The 19971-nt window shown below is 42.4% G+C and overlaps 1 protein-coding gene across 6 annotated transcripts in view; it reads right to left on the reverse strand.

The window, feature by feature from the left end:
- The window catches only part of LOC114785254 (cAMP-specific 3',5'-cyclic phosphodiesterase 4D), a 99008-nt gene that overhangs the window by 59614 nt on the left and 19423 nt on the right, over nt 1-19971 (reverse strand). For 2 of the 6 annotated variants that reach the window (XM_028971222.1, XM_028971219.1), the window contains exon 1: nt 18773-18882. The exons of 3 other annotated variants lie outside the window; for them this stretch is intronic. In XM_028971222.1, the coding sequence (XP_028827055.1) occupies nt 18773-18864 (92 nt within the window). In that variant the 5' untranslated portion in view covers nt 18865-18882. Of the gene's footprint in view, nt 1-768; nt 840-18772; nt 18883-19971 lie in introns of those variants that run through there. One more of the 6 variants, XM_028971226.1, reaches the window with a different exon arrangement.

A 19971-nucleotide genomic window follows, 5' to 3' on the forward strand; every position in this document is an offset into this window, starting at 1 on the left:
CTGGTATCTGACACCAGCTTCAGGTTATATTGAACCTCTGATCAAGTCACCGAACTCTAGGCAAAAACTGTCCACCAGCTTGAGGTTGTTCGTGTTTCTCAACCGGGATGTGCACACCGCAAATTATCAAGAAACCCACAAGCTGCACAATGGCTGTCATCATAAAACGCACACAACACAAACTGAGCAGCTGTACCGTATGGAAAGTCTAAACAATCTTTATAAGAGGTAGCTAAAATGAAAAGTGGGTCATCACAGAGGCAGATGACATGTGTGGTAGTTCATGTAGCTGAAATGGTCAAAACAAAAGGCAATGCCATTAGGTTTGTAAAGGAGGATGAGGCACAAAAGGTGAAACTAAAATTATGCTTTACTTCCAAACCAAGAACAGAAAGGGCTTGATTTCCAAATTCAGAACAGAGAGCAACGTTGACAAGTTTAGAAAAAATTTTTTTTTAATATATACATTAAAATTGAGAGAATATATAACGCAATGTGTGTCATGCAACATCAAGACAATCAATGAATCAATCATTTCATCAACAAGCCAACCAATAACAGACACTCTTTTCATCTGCATATCCCCTTCCCTCTTTTATTTCACTTTTTGTACTTTGCTTATTATCATTGACACTACATGCATATTTCATCATTGTTATTGTTTGTAGCACCATTACACCAAGTCACAATTGACATTAAGCCCTCTCTGTTTCAATGATCGGAGGGACAGCATCTGCGGCGGAATGCGGCGGAAGCTGCGGCTCTTACCAGGTGTGGGCCACAGTGAAGCGCCTCTGCTTGTGGAGGCTGTTGTTGAGCAGCATGCGCCGCAGCAGCCGCGGCGAGTTGCGCGGAGACAGGCTGGTGGGCGACAGCCTGGGAGAGATGGAGGACGGAGACCTGCGACTCCGACAGCCCCGAGGCCGCTCCTGCTGCAGCAGGTTCTCCCGCAGGATCCTCACCAGGTCCTCGTTCAGCCCGGCAGGGTGCCCAGGGTGTCCCTGCTGGCCTGGAATGGCCAGCATGTCCTGACCACCGCCTAACTGAGCCATGGTTTCCACAGCCTTCGCAGCTCCGAAAGTCGGAGAATCCAGTAGAGCACGGAGCTAGACGGACTTTGGCAAAAACCAGTAGCGACCCCAGCATTAATACAGGCGAGAGAGATGCCGAGCAGGGGAGGCTGGGAGGGGGTGTTTGGTGAGGGAGACGGTTGGTCTGCGTGCACATTATGCTGCTTATTGAATAAAGCGGCCCGTCTCTCGGGGTGTTTGTAAATACATCAGAAGCTGGGCTTTCTGGGAAACCGAGGGGACCTTTCATCACACCACATCTCATTATTCCATTCAGCCTCTGAGGCACAAAGGAGGCTGGGTAAAAAACAGCAGCAGGAAATGGATAAATCAGGTGATGTGGACGGATCCGGACTGCAAGTGAGCGCTGCTTGATTTTAAATGTTGTGTCATTAAGGATACAACTGTAATGTCAAATTTGAGGAAAGAATACAGCTACTTCACATTAAAAGGTCTAAGATTACATCCACCTATTATTCTCCATCCGTTTCAATACAACACAACTATATACTTAGAAAATAGCAGGGAGCACAAGTGACTTTTATCAAGTTATTATCTACTTAAAAAGGACTTGTTAGTATCCTGAAGCTGCCTCCTGTACCATGCAATATATGTTGCTGATCCAAAAACAAAAAATCTGCAATTCACCTTTGAAAATATTCAGTTGCATTTTATATGTTTTGGCAAATGTGTTATTATTTAGAGGTGAAACAATCAGATATCAGTGGTGATATCTGCCTCTTTTAAAACCATATTTTAAACCATCTCGATTGGGTTCAGGTCCGGTGACTGTGGAGGCCAAGTCTCCACTTTTTGTGAAGTACATAACGTGTACTTAAAGTAAGTAACACATTATGTACATAAAGTACATAATGTGTTCATGTGATGCCTTCATTGAGAATCTACCAATGTACATGATCATGAAAATAAAGAAAACACATTGAATGAGAAGCTGCATTAAGTGCTGCATTAAGTGTCCAAACCTTTGGCCTCTAGTGTATATGCACCATTGCGTAGTATTCTCTATTTTTGGTAGTTTTGGTAGTTTAAATATTCAGATGCATTTTGAGGAGGAGCCAATACGCTAACTGAGAAAATAGAAATGATTTGTTCTGCATTGACGCGTTTCAGATTGTTCACAGTGTGTCATGATATGTGTCACATCAAGTCCTGAAGCACTGAAGTCCTGCATGAGTTTCTTTTTTCCAACTTCGGGGTCACTTTGAAAAGCACTGATGACGGCCCTCCAGAATAACAAGGCACGGAGTGAATCGGGGGCTGAACAGGTGTTCCTTAATCAGCCCGACTGGAGCTGCGAACGAGTCTCCTCCGAAGGGCGGGGCCAGAGGTCAGGCAGCGTGGGGATGAGCTGTCAGACACACAGGGCATTTTTACATGTGACTGGCGCAGTAAGTTTGGTAAGTACGGGAAATAAATACCTACACTTACTTTACCAGACCACTTTGTGGTACTTTAATCCGTTGATTTAATTCTTTTACTGGTCTGGCGGGGTTCCACATCGACTGGATGTCAGGCTGGAACAAAGTAGAGCTCTGTCTCCCTCTTGTGTATTGCCATGAAACTGATTCCTCTTTGTGTAAACACACACGGCAGGTCGGTAAAATGCACAGGAGGCTTACAGTTCACAAAAAAGTGAGACACAGCATAGTTGAGGAAATGTGAGGAGTGGCCAAATCCATTCACAAACCCATTTTTTAAACCGGCTTTCCGTGTCATGGTCACTGGGTGCGAGGCGGGACCAACCCCAAGTCATGGCACCTGTCCGTCCCTAAATGTAGTACTGGGTACTGATACTGTGTCTGCAAGAAGAGGAGAGTTGTGTCGTATCTTGGGTCCAAGCATGGCTAAGGGGCTGCGAATGCAAGTAAAGCTGATCGGTGAGAACAAAGGGAGATTTTGCATTTGCTGCACATGCACCAGCAGTTCGCCGCCACCCCATCACCACCTCCCCACCCCCCTGCACTGGGACGTGGTCATGCAGAGACAGAAAAAAAAAAAAAAAAAAACTGGTGCATGCTGTTGCACACAGAAGATGCTGTGAAGGACGTTGAGAGGACAGGGCAATTTTGTCAGTGCCCTCGGACAATATATTACCTCCTTTAAAAATCACTTCTGCAGAATGCCCATTGCTACAAAATATGAGGCATGAAAACAGCAATAGCTCAAAGGGGAAAAGGCCCTGGACTTCTGTAGAACATCGTAGAAGCCGTTGTTCTGATTTGGATGTGACACTGCAGGACTGCAAAACATTCTAAAAATGACACTGCCAGAGTGGTTTTCAGTACACCAACAACAGCTACCGGCCCTTGAAAATAATGATGCTGTGTCAGATTTGGCGGATTTAATGAATGAGAGTGGCATTCTCTCACTTTCTGTTAATACAGGGACTGACCCCCTGCATAGCTAAGGGACACAATGACAGTTGCAGGTCGCAGCAGTTATGAACGGGTCAGCTTTTTGATGAACAGGTCAGTCAACAGGCTGCTGCAAATGAACCGACTAATTTCGAACAACAGCGGAAAATAGCTATGGAAATTGCACTGAGGCTGAACGAATCCAAGAGCAGTGTAGACGGTTGTCCATCTCTCTTCTACTGAAGTTGGCCAGGATTTACCATCATTTTAAACTATACAGTACTATGCAATGTACTAAAACGCCTTTGGAATTATGGAAAGACATGGTCATGGTCACTTTTGTTTTAGGTTCCTATTCACGCAGCAAAGTTTGGCAGAGTGTAGGATCTAGAACGGTTTTGTGGTAATTGTGACATTATTTAATGCTTCCATTCAACCTGTTTTGAAATTGTATGAATGTGACAGTGCTGCTATGGTGCTCTGTTGCAGAGTGAGTGAGAATGCATTGATTTACTTGGAATTTACTTGGAGGAAGTTAAATGCAACCTAGAACACACCACACACTCCCTGTGTTAGTAGATCCCAACACCTTCATCAGGTCGGCAGGTTTTGCAACCCAAGGCTAACCTGCAATGAACACTGAGATATCTTCACGGTCCAGGATGGATGGGTGGATGGTTGGACGGAAGGATGGATGAATGAATGGATGGAGCTACTTGTAAGAAAGTTGTTGTTGATATGCCAGAACCGCCTACGACTCCGATGAGGGATTTGTTTTATGGTTGCCATGTCATGAAGAATGAGGAGAAATAATGAACAATCTGTGAGACAATCTACATTTCGCCAAGGCCTCTAGCTCTGTTCTGTTTTTCTGTTTATCTCTTATTTTGTCTAAATGGATCAATCAATTTGTGTTCAAGGGAGATACAATACAGTTACAGACGATAAATGAGGAGTCCTAGGTCAGCCTTAAATTTTCAGGAAGCTTTTCCAAGACCTTGAAGGTCATTCTCAAAAAGGTCCAGCAGAGGAAGCGTGGCAGTCATCCAATCTGTCCTGTCCACATCTTTCACAGTCTAGTCCAGAGGACTAGTGGACAGGAAGTGAGGAGTAAAGGAAGAAGAACAAAACCACCCAGGGCACACATTCCTCACACTGTGGCCACAACTCCTCCACTCCAACAGGCACTACAGAACCCAGAACCCTCCGATCTTACAGAACACAGGAGCACTTTCTCTCCTAATGCCATCCGCCTAATAAAGCGTTATCTGCCTAGCCACAGCTCAGGGGAATGTGGACAGAAAACGTTCTGTCAGGAACAGGACTTTTGTTTACCATGTGTTTACTTTATGTAAAAATGTATGCGTATTGCCTGTATTGCTTCTGTTAATATAATAATAATTCTGATCCTTAATGTGAAAAAAAAAAGATCCTGTACACTTTAAATACTTGGCCGCAGAATGAAATTGTTAATGATGCCAGACATTAAAGTCATTGAAATGCAGCTTTGTTGAGGAGCCGGCATTTACGTGTGGAAAGTGCACTGGTGCTGATGACTCACGTCCAGATTCCATAAATTGCTGTACGTTCGAAAAGCACCAGGCTGTCACTAAAATGTAAGAAAGCCACAAAGGATTTGCAAGATTTGTCATCATGACTGTTGCTTTGCATGAAGACAAAAACAATGTTTTTTCACAGCAGAACCGATATGTGGTCAGACATGGCAAAAAAAGTGTTTGCAGCCTCTGTTTAATAGTCTACATATGGGTCGCCAGAGAAAGGCAATAATAAATATTGCAGGCTCTTGACATCACTGACATGAGCTACCACTCGGCCCATTTTGTCCCATTCATGTCTAGGTTGGACAAATCACAGTCAGACTATTTCAGTTGTTACAGCATGATGCAAGTGCATCTGTACGACTAACTTACACCTCCTTTGACATTTACTGTTACATATGGAACTTATTCAGGGCTGTCTGACTGCATATTTGCTGCTAACATGATTAATAAAAATAAATGCTACCAGTCACTGATACAAACAATTGAATAAATAATTTATCCTGTGCATGCTATACAATGAAACTCTTTTTGGCGCAGCATCTTATACCAACACAAATTTGATAGTGATATGACACATATGATAATTTATTACATGATAGTGATAAATTAAAGCCAATATGCAATAAGTAAGGTGAAATAGCATTTTCTTTTTGCTGTGGCGAGTTATCATAACACTGATTTATGACACTTGACATACACCCCCCCCCAAAGGTCAGGAATATCTTTCAGCTCAACCTGCCTCTCAAAGAACTGCTCAGTGGACATCAAAAACATGACTAACAACCCTCTCTGTTCCTCGTCAGAGCGCAGATGAATCATGGCGCTGAATCAGAGCAGGTCGGCACAAAGTAGTCCGCATCAAACCTGCGTCTCGGTATGGCCATGTGTTACACTGCTTAAGGATGCTACGGTCTCTCTGGAGAATGAAAATGGGAGCTGCACTTGTCTGTTCAGGCATTTCATTTTTACAGAAAAGGTTACACATCAATCCTGAGAAGACACAGTTTAATGAATCTGCTGTCCTAGAGACCAGTCTGTCACTTTTAATACAAAAAAAGACATATTTTGAAAGAAATGGCTGTAAGATGACATATTTGTGGATGTTAAGTCTCTATAGCAGGAATACAATTGACAGAATTTTTGGAACTAACTATCAAAACCAGTTTATTTATTACAATGCAGTACAAGATTTTAATCTCCCAAATACTTTTTTTACCTATACCTATATATTCAACTATTTTCAACTATTCAACTCCACAAAGATCAGTAATGCAATTATTAACATCTGAAATTAACCAGAATATTCTTCGATTCCAGAAATACTGTTGATACAAAGAAATTTGATAGAAACACTGAAGGTTAGGCTCTCCTCTGTAAACAAATGACTGACCTCCTATAAGCAAGAGCATATTTTAAATACTGAAACAAAATGTATATAAAATATTCATTTCCACTAAATTGGCCCCTATTTTTCCCTATAATTGTGCCTTTCAGTCACTCGGTTCTGGAATTCATGTTCACCTAACATTAGAAATTTAGATTATCTTCCTTTATTTTAATCATGTCTTTTGTTTAAACTGACTCATTTGCTTTAACTCTGGTCTTTTGTTGTGTTCAAATCATACTTCTTGTGCTGCTTTTTTTATTATTATTTATTTGTTTTACTCTGCAAGATGACTTTGGGTTTTAGAAAGGCGTGCTAAAATGAAATGAATTAGTATTGTTATTATTATAATATTTGTACAGTACTGTAAGTTATTTGACCTTTGGCCTTGCACCTATGACAATGCACACCATGACCTTGGCCGTATGCTATTATATTACTAAATTATATTTATATTTATATTACTGCTATTATACCACAGTAGATTTGTGGACATTTATAGAGATAATGGTATAGATATGGTATAGTGTCAATACATTAAACTTAAATAAAAAAAGTCATGTAGCTGAAAGCAACAAACATGAAAGTAAAGTAAAGATATTTAATGTGACCCAATAAATGTATTGAGGGACATCATTGCACATCCAACCAACTGGTCAAAGTGCAAGGAAATATATACTCCAAAATCTGTATTCTGAAATTCACTCAATCTCTGCTGCTGTACGGAGATCTGTGGGCAATTAATAATTCACATCCCTTTAATGGAATATCACTTTGCCTTCAAGACTTTCAGCTGTAAAATTTTAACAAATCCTCGTAAAGATTGAGTGATGTGGTTTGACACTGCTACCTTCAGGTTTTTTTTTTTTGCGAAACATTACTAGAGAAGACACAGCCACACTAAATAAAATATTACAGATTCATTACAAATTCATTGTTTCTGATGTTGCTAAAAGGTTTTTTATATTTGTCTTGTGCAAAAACACTATTCTAGTGTTCATAAGAAAACATTCATTATTTTAAAAAAGATACTGAAAGTGTCTGAGCATAACATGTGTGTCGACGTCTGGAATCCTGTGGAATTATGAGCGCTTGATGCACTGAAACCGTCGGAATTGGCCCAAGGCTCGATCTGTTTGTCTGAATAACAAATTATCTTTCATGGCAGCTCTAGTACATGTGTCCTGTTTTTAGGATTTTTATGCTCACAGACTGTTACCAGATTGAGTGCTAAATGGGATTGCCTCCACTTACATGCCTGTTATAAATCAAGCAGGGATGGCTTCGGTTTCACCCTCAGAGTTGAGTGGGAAATGTGTTATGGTGATGGATAAAGGCACCAAATGTCGTGGAGAGACTAAAAGCCCCGTACTCACGAGGTTGTAATGTAGTTTGCCTTCTGTAATTACACAAATCTGCCTTCTTTTTAATGGCCGCTTACATTATCTAGATGAATCGGGCCTCTCTGAACATTCAGCAGTCACACCCTTAATCTGTTTCAAATGTGTTCCAGCCTTCTTCGGTATTTATTGCCTTTATAGAAGCAGAAATGGCCAAGTAGTGAGGAGTGTCTTGGCATTACTGGAAAGCGTTTTCTTATGAGGTGCCATTCGTTCTGTCTTGTCTAATAACCACTGTGCCATTTAAACCACATCAGATGCCTCTTATAATGAGCTTGTGCATGTGACATTGTCAAGAAGAAATCAAGGTGCATGCTTTGAGTCACTGGGGTCACTTTATGTAACCATGACAAGATGACTACCACCCATGTTGCCATTAGATGCCTTTAATTCCTTCATTACATTTTACAGAGTAACAGCAATGTTATTTTCGGTAACCCACATGAATCTCCTACTTTTAGGAGAGAGTCAGTTGCTCATGAAGGTGTCAAGGGTCCAAGCAGAGTGAAAAATCATCCCAGCACTGAGACACACCGAAAACAAGTTACAAATCCCACATTTCCAGTGAAAACCCAGGATATCTCCCTGGTTTAAGCCGAGCACAGCAGGCTCCTTATTGTGAGAGATGCTCCAGCGACACCCTCCCTCTCTCAGGAGCCGGGCCATCGCCGTGCATTGCACACTCTCCTGACCTTGCACAGGGAAGGGCACAGGAGGCGAATTGAAGAGGGATCTTTTGATCATGTAACATTTCCTGCTCCTAGGCCTTTATCCAGTTTCATGCGATTCTTGCTGTGCCGGGCCTTTATCCTATCCGAGCCATGGAGACTCACACACTGCTTTCAATGCATTTTTCAACCTTTAAAAATCCAGAGATCTGCCCAGGGGCTGATCCTGGACCACAGTCGTGAGAAAAGGTAACCTCTATTTTAACGCAGCTGCTCCTGCTCCATACATCTCCACGGCCGCTAAAACCTGCTGCATTAGAGGAGGCTAAGATGACAAGATGCCTTTCTGCACACTGGTGATGTAATGTTTTTATTTTTCAGGAATTGTTGGTGAATTTACCTCTTACTCTATGGCCCCATTTAACCCAGTCACTATACAGCCAATCTCTGAAATGGCTGAAAGACAACAGAACTTCCACCATGGGTCATGGTGACTATTTATACTAAAGAAGTCAACTGCAATATCAGCAAATAAGGCAAAAACAATTAAAATCTACATATTCTGTTGCAGCGTATAATAATGACTCATAATAATGGATCCTATGGTTGCCCAGAAAAAAACAAAAGGTACAGCTTTAACGTGGCACAGCCACAGTCTCTCTGAAACTGTCAGGTCACCATACCCAGCTGGCTGAAACAGATACCATTCCATACCATACCATATTCTTGAATGTCAGTATTTCCTCGTAAGCTTGTAGATTTAGAGTGTTGGTAATAGCCTACTATGTCGTTTGGGTTATTGGCATTAAAGAATGGCTGGAGTGAAAATGCATTCATGCCGAGAGAGGGCTGCGCTAAAGAGAAAGTGGCTCGGTCACAAATGACCCACTTCCATATTTCTCCACAAATGTGACATACATTCAAACAGGAGAGTGCAAAATACACAAGAGACCCCATTTATGTGTGATGAGCAATTGTATCGGATATCATACAAACCAATCTGAATGTGATGTGCAGTCAAACATCGTCCTTTCGACAATGACCTTTAACAATAACCTTTGTGTTTGCTTTACAAGCGCTAATGTCTAATTCTTTTGTTACTGTAATAAAACTAGTATACGTAATAGAGATGATCCATGATATAAATCATCTATGCGGACAGCATTTTCAAAGTGGTTGCACTATGCACCAGGCATGGGACGTGATAGCTCAAAGGCATCCTGAGGAGTATCATAAACAGAACATAGAAAAAATAACCATTTGGTATGTTTCTGTATTTTGAGAAAGAGGAACTAACCTCTCATCTTTTCAGTGTGTAATGATTTCTGTCACACCAAATTACACACTGTAGTACTTTAAATAATAACTCTAAGTGAAATAACTCAAACCTCAGAATCAATAAAGAATCAACCTAAATGATATACAGTCCCATTTCGGTGTTCAATCTCCAGTCATAGAGTTAGTAATATTATTAATCTTGAATACCATTACCTTTCAAGAAGGCCGGCTCGCTTAAGGCTACTAAAATCTGTATTTGATATTTTCAGGCCTGCTCATATAATTGAGCCCACAGGGCACAGGACTGCGAAGTATCTGCCTACTTTGCTGAACAGCGTCCTTGGTATCTTTGAAGGGATTTCTACACAATTAGGCCACTGTTAGGGCATAAGGGCAGTAAGAAATTGCACATGGTCAGCAGCATGTGAAGTCATAAGTCTTACCCTTCTTGTTGTTTTTGCTTTGCTGCATTGTGACCTGGAATGCGGTTTAGAACGCCATTAAAAAGACAAGTCTTTTGCAAGTTGAAAGTTTTCCATCTAATGTGTGCTCACTATCATTACTCATCTTTGTTCAGGCTGTCAATCTGCATTGTTTTTAAAATCACTCTGACTAAGCCAGTGTTATAATTGTCATCTGGTTTCATCAAATCCAGTTCTTTCACTTAGTCCAAAAAAAAAACAGAGATGAATGATGCCTCAGTGATCATATACTGTAGGCTAAATCGAAAATAGCAACATCCAATCATTTACAATAATAAAGCAATAGTTACTCAATCCGCAAGATATCAACAACGCCTTGTCTCGACCCTCCCCATTCTGACCTTGTCACTCAAACATCTGCTTACCTGCCTATTTTAGTGGGGTTTGTGGTGTGAACACCATCAGTTATATTACAGAAAAATACAACTACAAGAATAGAAAAGGGTAACAATGCTTATGGACCAGTTTACTATTACATTTACAGTGCTTAACAGCATTATATGGAGCAACTCGGGGTTAAAAGGTAGCTCGGGGACACAGTAGCAGGAAGTTGAGCTTGAACCTGTGATTTTTGTCATCATCTGTTGGCCACTACCCCCAAATCTGCACACTAAGATTCTTGGCTGAAAGTATATTTCTCATAATGGAATATATATAAAAAAAAAAGTTCAGCACCAAAACTTCAATGGCACCAACCCTCAAAACAATAATAAATTGTGCATGTCAACGTTCTGAAACAATGAGCATGGCTTCGACATCCTGACACACATGATGACGTTCAAGCCCACAGATTTTCCTAAACAATGTAATAAAAGCCGTCTGTTAGTACCTGAGCTGCAGCTCTCTCATTTCCTTACCCATCAACCATCTGCTACCTGATATGAGGTGGTATTAAATTTAGCTGTTGTTTAATAAAGTGCTCTATCAGATAAAACATCAGCTCTTGGCAGAGGATCCGTTCACCACTCAATGTGATAAAGAAAAAAATTCATTAAAAGCTGATTAATCGTCTCCTATCAATGTCAAATGGATCAATGTCAATGAGTTGGGTGGATACTGTGTGGAGTGGATGCACAAAGAAAAAAAAAAAGTAAAATTCATAATTCATAAATTCATAAAATTAATTCGTGCATGTATAATGCAAACCTGTTTATAAAAACATGACTTGGAATTGGTCACTCAATAATTTTGTGCTGTTTAATAGTAAATTATGTGCGACGGAAGATGCTGTTAAGAGCGATTTAATTAAATAATTCTCCAAAATGTTTCCCGTGTGTCTGACTGCTGGATGCTCCCCTGCATGTTTTCCGTGATGAAACCCCCGTCTGCCATTTCTGAAGTTGCAGCTCTGAACACATACAGCCCTTAGTCAGAGTGAAAGTCATCATTTTCACAGTGCCAAGTGCCATGTGGAGTGCTGTGTAGGTAATGAGTAGGCTGAGCAGCACTGTGAGTAGGGGGATGTCAATGTCAGTTTTAAAAAAAAAAAAAATCATAAAAGCGTGTGGCATTATCCAACATGATATTAGTTAATGTGCAAAACAATGGCTCCAGATTTGTTTGACATATATTTTAGGATCCAATTTTCACCTCTGAATTTCTTTCCTTGCAGTCAGCTTGGTGTTCTTAAGACTTTATATGGTCTCAATCAAAACTAATAGCCCAGACACTAACATTCATCATACTTTATCATTAAAAAAATCTAAGCTGAATGGCAATGCACAATTAAATTTTAATGGAATATTAATACAACCCCTCCACAAAACCCCATACAGACCCTGCAGGGTTCACTCCCACCTCCTATTTTGAGTAGGACTGTACATCTCATATGATACTAATAACTCTGCTCATGCCCAGATTCAAATGCAGTCTGTGGTTTTTGAGAAAATACAGAGCCCATCTGTAGAGTTGGAAAAAATGTCATTCTGAACCCACGTCAAAACAGAAATCAAACGGAAAGCTACACGGTGAACTCAAGCAATTCATATTTCTTTGATAGAGCAAAACCTATTGAAGGAAAACAACAGTTCCAAAAAGCAACTTACTGATAATATTATTGGTCCAATCAGTATTAAAATCAGTTAACTATGTAGTTTGTGCGCATCCAACTTAAAGGATTCATTAATAATTTATTGTTTCTTGTTTCTTTTTAAGACTATTATGAAGATCAATTTCACATCCACACTGGTAAAAAAGTTGCCGCACAATTACTCAAAACATTGTCCACAATTTAGCATATTCTTGCACAAGTAATTACAAAACAAAATGGGTTTCATATTTAGTTTTTAAGTTTTGAATTGGTTTAAGCAAACCATTAAGGCACTGTTTTATACTGGCGATAAGCTAAGCACAGGGCTTGGTAAGGCATCCTCAGGATTTGCATAAATAGTTAAACCTTTGTGTGTAATTATTTCTTTCACTCAGAACACAGCCTTTAACAAAACACCTGACAAAAAACACATTAACTGCAAATAAATTCAGGTTCATTAAATCACCATGGTCTTATTTGTAGATTTATAACAGTGTGGAGGTTCTAGACCACTGACAGAAAGAACATGGAGCCACCATCAGAAAAGCAGAAACAGTGCTGAACGCAAGTTGATAATTAACATGTAACAAAGTTCGCCATTTAAGACCTAGACTTTTTAAAACCCCGTAGAAAGAATGTTGAAAATACAGATTCTTAAACTGAAAACTTATAGCACGTTCTTCAGTTTTAATGCATGTCCTAACACTTTTGTTAAGGCAATTGCTGAATTGTCTGGCACAAGTGATTCATATTTCTCTGCAACTCTTAAGTTCATCAATTGCAATCTTAGTGCCACTAGAAGCCCAAGCATCCATCAGCCATTCAGCCGCAGGTCTGTTAGTTCTGCTGTATTATCTAATACTTGGTTGCAGTGTACACTGAAGCAGAAACTTTTTACATCTTTAGAAAGTTTTTTAGTTTTATCTTTAGCATGACAAGCAGTTCTAATATAATCATTGATATTTCAGCACAATAATATGGTTTGTTATGAGGTAATTGGAGGGATTCTAATGACGTCTCAGATGACACGTAATCTGATTAAATGGGGAGAGGGACGGAACTCCGAACGTGTTAAGCTGCCAAACCAGCAGAAGCATTCAGAACGAATGGCACAGATGCTAGAAACATAATCATTTGAGATTCAATTAAGTCCATAATGTCGAGATGGACCAACGTTTGAGTGGCTTGGATGAAAGAAGCACACCAGGCCCGTAACTTTTCTGTTTGCCTGTGTTGTCTCTGGCATCTCATGTCAGCCAGAAGCCTTTTTGTAGTGCTTGCTTTTTTTAGTCCTCCGAGGCTTCTTAATAATATTGCATATAGGAGAATGAATGTAAGATTTGTCAGTAAATTAATGGGACACCAAATGGCACCCTGTACACTATGAGATCCCACCCTGACCCTACTCTAAGTGAAAGCCGGCAGGCTGTCCCTGTTTCATTTTTGATAAACAGTCGGTGGTTTGGAGTGGCAGGGCCACTCTATTCCGTTTGACACATGCCTAAAAATGGTTCCCCCAGGTCAGTGTGGGCCGCAGTACGGGGCTAAAGTCACTATTCAAAAGGTCTTCTAAATACATATTAGTGCCTCTCAGAATGTCCATATTAAACCAAATCATGGTGGGCCTGGTTTAATTTGCACATTGTGTCTCCCCGCATGCTGAAAGGAATGGCGATGAGCACCCATGCCTTGATAATTTCTGTCACTTAAGTCGTAATGTTTGTCGACTTTAATGGCCATGAAAACACTGTGTATGAAATAACGAGGCAATAACGACTATGTAATAACATTCATTACTGCGAACCACATTGTTTGTGTGATTAATCTTAATTAAGGAACATAACCAGACAGTCTGATATGGCTGCACAAGCACATGTGACATTCTTTTTTATGCTATTCATTATCAACAGTGCAATTTTCATTGTCTTTTCTGTCTGCAATTACAGTTACAAAGTAATATGTATTTGTTATATATACAGACAATGAAAAATAATGAACATAATGATGCAATCTTTTAAATATTATCAACCGTTGCCTGTCTGCCTTTCCTGCAGTCATCTCCGCATTTCTTTAGGCCCATTCCTTTTCTGTCAGTGAACAAAACACTCAGAAGTTCTGCCTGTTGGACCACATTGCAAACTCCTTGCCAAAACAACCCACTCTAAACACTAGACTCAAAAGGGAAAGGAGACAAATGTGGCTGAGCAATATGCTGTGCAACTCTACCCAAGACTGGCCCAAAAGCATGTGAGACCTGGACATGTTTAAAAGATTTCATATTCACTGTGCTGGGAAATGTGTTCTCCAGCCTTTCAATGAAACCAGCATTCCATAAAGATGACACCTGCATCCAACGTGTTCTTCTCAGTACAGCTTTCATGATGTCTGTGCATTAACTGCACCATAGAAACACAGATACAACAATGCAAGAAAAATATCAAAAGGCCCTGGATACTGAGAATTAAAATAATAACTAAAAGCAACATGGGGAACTTGAGGAACATTTAACTTGCTCTATTGTTCCATTTCAACTAATTTTAAAACCTTTTTAAAATAAAAATTTGAATTTGTTTAAATTTGTGTAGGATTATGCGATGACCTGCAATCTGAAAAGCAATCAAGATAACTGTTTTTATCTCAGAAAATGCCAATAATATAGCGGTCTTTTTAAAAAGTAATTTTATTTTTAGCAGAATTGTTTTGTCTATTGCTAATGCTCATAACATGAAATTCACTGTTGCAATGCAGACCAAGACCACATTGCATATAAAGACTATACTGTGCATGTCTGCACATTAGCTCGATGACATAAGGCCGATCAGAATTGAGTATTCATACGTGGTTTCATAGATCACTGTCCAATCAGAACAACAGACTCCACAGAGCTCCAGGCTCTTTGGAACTTGCTCACGTGCCACTTGAATGTTGGGATGTGCTGATTCCGACCGACTGGCTTTAACTGAACACCGTCCAGCACAATAGCTACTTGTGAATGTAAATGCAAATGGAAGAATTGACCTATGAAATGTGAAGTCACTTCAGCACTCGCTGATTAAACTGTTGATGCAGCGCATCATCTTTATGCTGCCAGTTCCCTGTCAGCGAGGAGGGACACTGAAAAATCTTGAAAAACGGTAATTAGCCTCTTGAGACCGGGGCTCCAACTGTGTATGCCATGGCTTCGCGATTCGGCATGACTTGTACACGTCCAAGTCCTTTTTGTTTTTTGTCTTCTCTGCCTCCATGGCTTCTCAAAAACAATTAGTCATATGCAATTTGTACCAAGACATCATGGCCTCAGCAATCAGGTCAGATTAATGGTCAAAGAACATCTACCCAAGGCCAAGACGTTTTGTGCCGTCTGCACCGGTTAGCGTTCCCGGGAAGTGCACTTAGCATAATCTAAAGTGAACCTTCTTCTCTCCCTTCTTTGCCGTCACATCCTTGGTTCAATACTGAGCGCGGCTCCTCTGGTTCTGAGAGTCACCGGGGAGCGCTTGAAGGGTCTGAAATCCATTACATCTTCAGAACCTGTTACTCACATCGGCGTGACATCAGGGAACACTCATTCACAACCGGGTATTCTCTCCCAAGCACCGTGGACTGACCACTCGATGGCTGACCCTCCTCGGCGGCTTTCGGCCCTCCGCCCCGCTTCTAAGCTGGTGCGTCGGGGGAGCACTTCAATCACGGCACCACGACGCCGAAATGCAATAACACCAAATTAAGAGTGGGCTGTTTGAGATGGGGGCAGTTGGGAGGTTAGAGGTAAATCTTTCAGGGGGATTTGCTGGGCACAGTCGGAAAATCTTCCACTTGTCGTTTACAACAGTGCTTATATTAGTGGGGATCGTTACAAAAATTAATGAGGAAATAAAGTCGAATGAATAAACGAATAAATAAAGATCGCATCAGACTGAGTCGTAATGGTTCTTTGGAATAGGAAACAGAAAATACCAAGGGACATCTCAGAGTGCGAGGCCCACGGGCCTGAACCCAACATTCAAGACAATTAAGTATTAATGCATTATTTATTCATGCAAAACTCAAAATGATGAATACTTTTGTTTTTTATGAACAGATATGTTCATTTAATAAATCTAATAATAATAACATATACATATTTATATAACTTATGACAATTGTGGCAGAACTCATAACCTTTCTCATAAATCTTTTTGGTGAACAAATATAAAACTAAATCTACAAAGTAGTACGCCGATACTCCTGCCATACACACTGCTCTGACATGCGTCTTTTTCTAGAGCTTTATTTCCAAATAGTCCAGCCATGTTTGGTGAACATGTCCTCGCGGTCCGAATTGGAAACATTACATTTGGGGCAGCCAAAGCAAAAGCTGGCATCACGGGCAACGGAATATTCAAGCCATGGTCGAGACTGATACCAGCTGTCACTAAAACTTCTGAGTGCCTTTCCCGAGGCGCGCGTGGGAAATGGGCTGAAGGCACGGGGCTGCAGGATCGTGCAGGTTTACCTGCATCTTGTGGAGTTTCGGTTCCTGACGAGGGTGCGCCTGGGCTTAGTTGAACATGTCTGCTTTTGGTGTTGCCGACCATGAGCTAAAAGAACATATCCACTGTTTTAATGAAAGAATGTGCTGTCTAGTGGGGGAGGCACTGACGGATACGCCCCCAATTCAAACATGCCGATTGGAAAGCAAGTACGTGTTTTTTGCGGGGGGGGGGGGTGCAGTGTCCACCCCAGTCGATTCCATTAGGTTACAAAAAAAAATATAACTCTTCTCTCACCACAGCAGAATGCCTGGGCTCTTATGAGTGACAAGGATGGGAAATTACTCTCCTCTCTGAGTGGAGAGTCATTTTGAAAAATGAATGATTCACATGTTTATTTCAAGTAGCACTGAGAATAACTTGTGGAAATGGCCGAGCATGAAACAACCTTTGCTTCGGTATACAATAGGGCATATAGGAGCTAAAAGCATCGGGCGAGGAGGGTGGACTGAATGCGTAAGGACGGACAGAGGAACTGTGAAATGCACGCCATGCCGGGGCTATAGGAGGGCGCTGACGTGACACTCTCCAAATTTCACCCACTGAGGCCGTTATGTGGCAGATTTAGCAGGGAGAGTGTCAGATTTAACCCGCGCCGCCCATCAGGCTGCTGTTCATCATCTGAGGAGCTGCACAGCAATAATCTCGGCTGCTGATGCAGGCTTCAGCACTCCTACATTATTCAAAAGCAGACGTTACACGTTGGTCTCCGTAGCTAAATGGTTTTAAAGCAGACACAAAATTAATATCCAGAATAAGGAATGTAATCTCATTACGTTTATGACTGGATCTTTTATCTATGATCATGTCGAATACCCGCGCTCTCGAGGAACAGAGGCAGCCGGGTGAGCCTTCCGTGGAGAGGGGCCGTCCATGCAGCATGGACACCAAGGGACGGAAACCAGACCTCGAAAGAAGACAGGAAATATTGGATTTCTCAGTATTGACGATTTGCCCCATGAAATGTCTTGATTATCAAGGATATCTAATTAGGCACGAACTACCTAAGCAGTACAAGTCATGGTAATTGTTGCCAGTGTCGTGCTGGGGTCGCCAATATGTCGCTGTGTTGTTGAGGATTTTACTTTCATTACATGATACCGTAAGTCAAGATAAAGAGCGTTCTTAAAGCGTTCCCTTTCTATTTTCCCGACGCTGGCATAGATAATACGGGTGATATTGATTACCCGGTCGGTCCTGTAGAGGAAGCCTGTAAATGAATTATGCTTGTCTGCGCTCGACCCGGCGAGATCAGTTGAAGGTGGAAAAACAACACGGATTTATGGCCCGTGACCCCGATTGTGAGCGGCGTCACAGTGGAGTCGTTCCTTCTTCCATAAAACTGTGATCATATCCGGGGGGACGGGGTGGGGTTGGGGGGGGAAAGGGTGTCCCATTCCCCACCAGTGCGCTCTGGAGCAGAAATGAGGAAAACCGGTGCACCAGCTCACAGCGCCGGGCAAGTGCCACATGCTGAGGGACCTTGGCACCAAAAACTGCCCCCCCCCCTCCCCCAAGACCCCACCTTTAATTTAAGGGGCTTCGTTTAATCTCATCTTCTTTCGTGTTTAATTCATTATTTCGTCTTCATACACAGTTACACAAAGGGTAAACTAAACACACACACACACACACACACACACACAATCCTAAATGGATTAACACCCCCGACCTCTATCAACTCTCGCCGCTTTCTCTCCCCGAGCAGGATATTGATTTTTCTTTCTTTCCTTTTTCCATAAATCGCGTCCGACAACGTGGCTCTTGTGCGCTGCGCCTGCCGGGAATCTGTCACCTCGTCCCATTGTTCACGCGGCGACGCGTCCGGTCGGCGCGTCGCCGTCACGCGAACGCGCGATGAAATGACAGAGTTCGCGTCTCCCGCCGGCGGCGAAGTTTCGTCGCCGAACGGCGAGGCTTTTGTGCGCGACAAAGTTCCCGGTCCGCGCCGCGCCGCGCCGGGCTGCCCCCGTCTCCCCACGCCGCCCTTACCGTCGGAGCCCCTGGAACGAGGACGGCCACGACATGCGGGATTTCTTCAGCCCGGGTCTGTGGCCGGTGTCGACCGCGTAGGTTCGGTCCATCTCTCCTGCCTCCTCCGGTCGCTCGGCGGCGGAGAAATCGCCCCGTCCTCCCTCCCTCCCTCCGCGCTGCTGCTGCTGCTGCTGCTGATGCGGCTGCTGGCTGCCGTCTAGCTCTCGGCTGCGGGGACGGTCGCTGAAAGCGGCCAATCGGCTGCCGCCGCTGCCTCCATTTCCGCGGATGCCGCCGGCGCCGCCGCCGGTGATGGATGTCCGTCCCCCTCCCTCCGGACACGGACCCCCTTTATCCCAACTTCCACGGTCGATCAACGAACCCCGAACCTCCACTGAAGCTCCCACGTGGCACCGCTACATTTCAGCCAGGCTGCCTCCTTCCACAACTAGTAACCACAAACTACAGATCTGCTGGCGCCCTGATATAATGGGGGGGAATGAAGGAATAATGTACAAGAAAAGAAAAGAATAGAGTCGAAACCCAAAAGGAAACGAGAATTGAGAAAACTGAGAGAAATCTGAGAGCCCTTATGGACCCAATGGGGGATTTGTCACACCTGTTCGCTGGCCACACCCTGAGAAGCCACTCCCCTAAACCAGAAAACAGGCGGGGCTCTTTCACGTGGCACGGCCATGACACTCATAACCGGGCGTTTGTTAGAACTTTGCACTTGTCTTTGACACGAATCAGAGTGCACCCCATTGTGCGGGTTCCCACTGATAAAGATGTTCTCGAACCCTGGACGAGTCCCCACTCTGCTTTCTGTGTGACCCTGGTATGGATTAAGTGGTTATGGGTAGTTAGTGAAGGTAGCGCGCAATAATGCTCGGTCCATGCAAGACTCATTATGACAATTAAAAGGATCCAGGGGCGGTATGCTGGGCTACTGGGAAATGCATTGGCAGAGCTTGTCATCGTATGACTGATAAAATGGAAAGGTTTTCCAGTGAACGGAGAAGAACAATCAGTGATTCCGATTCTTTTCTTGTCCTGGCCGTGCTCACTATACCACGCTCACGCTTCACAGAGTTACACGTCAGAATGTACGTCCACGAATAGTTTCAAGTCCCTCTGCTATTATCATCATAGAGGCAGAGCCCATCATCCTAGAAGTGCCGTCATCCAGAAAGTGTTTTCTCTTGGTCCCCATAATG

Source organism: Denticeps clupeoides, chromosome 3 (assembly GCF_900700375.1).
Source record: "Denticeps clupeoides chromosome 3, fDenClu1.1, whole genome shotgun sequence".
NCBI lineage: Eukaryota > Metazoa > Chordata > Actinopteri > Clupeiformes > Denticipitidae > Denticeps > Denticeps clupeoides.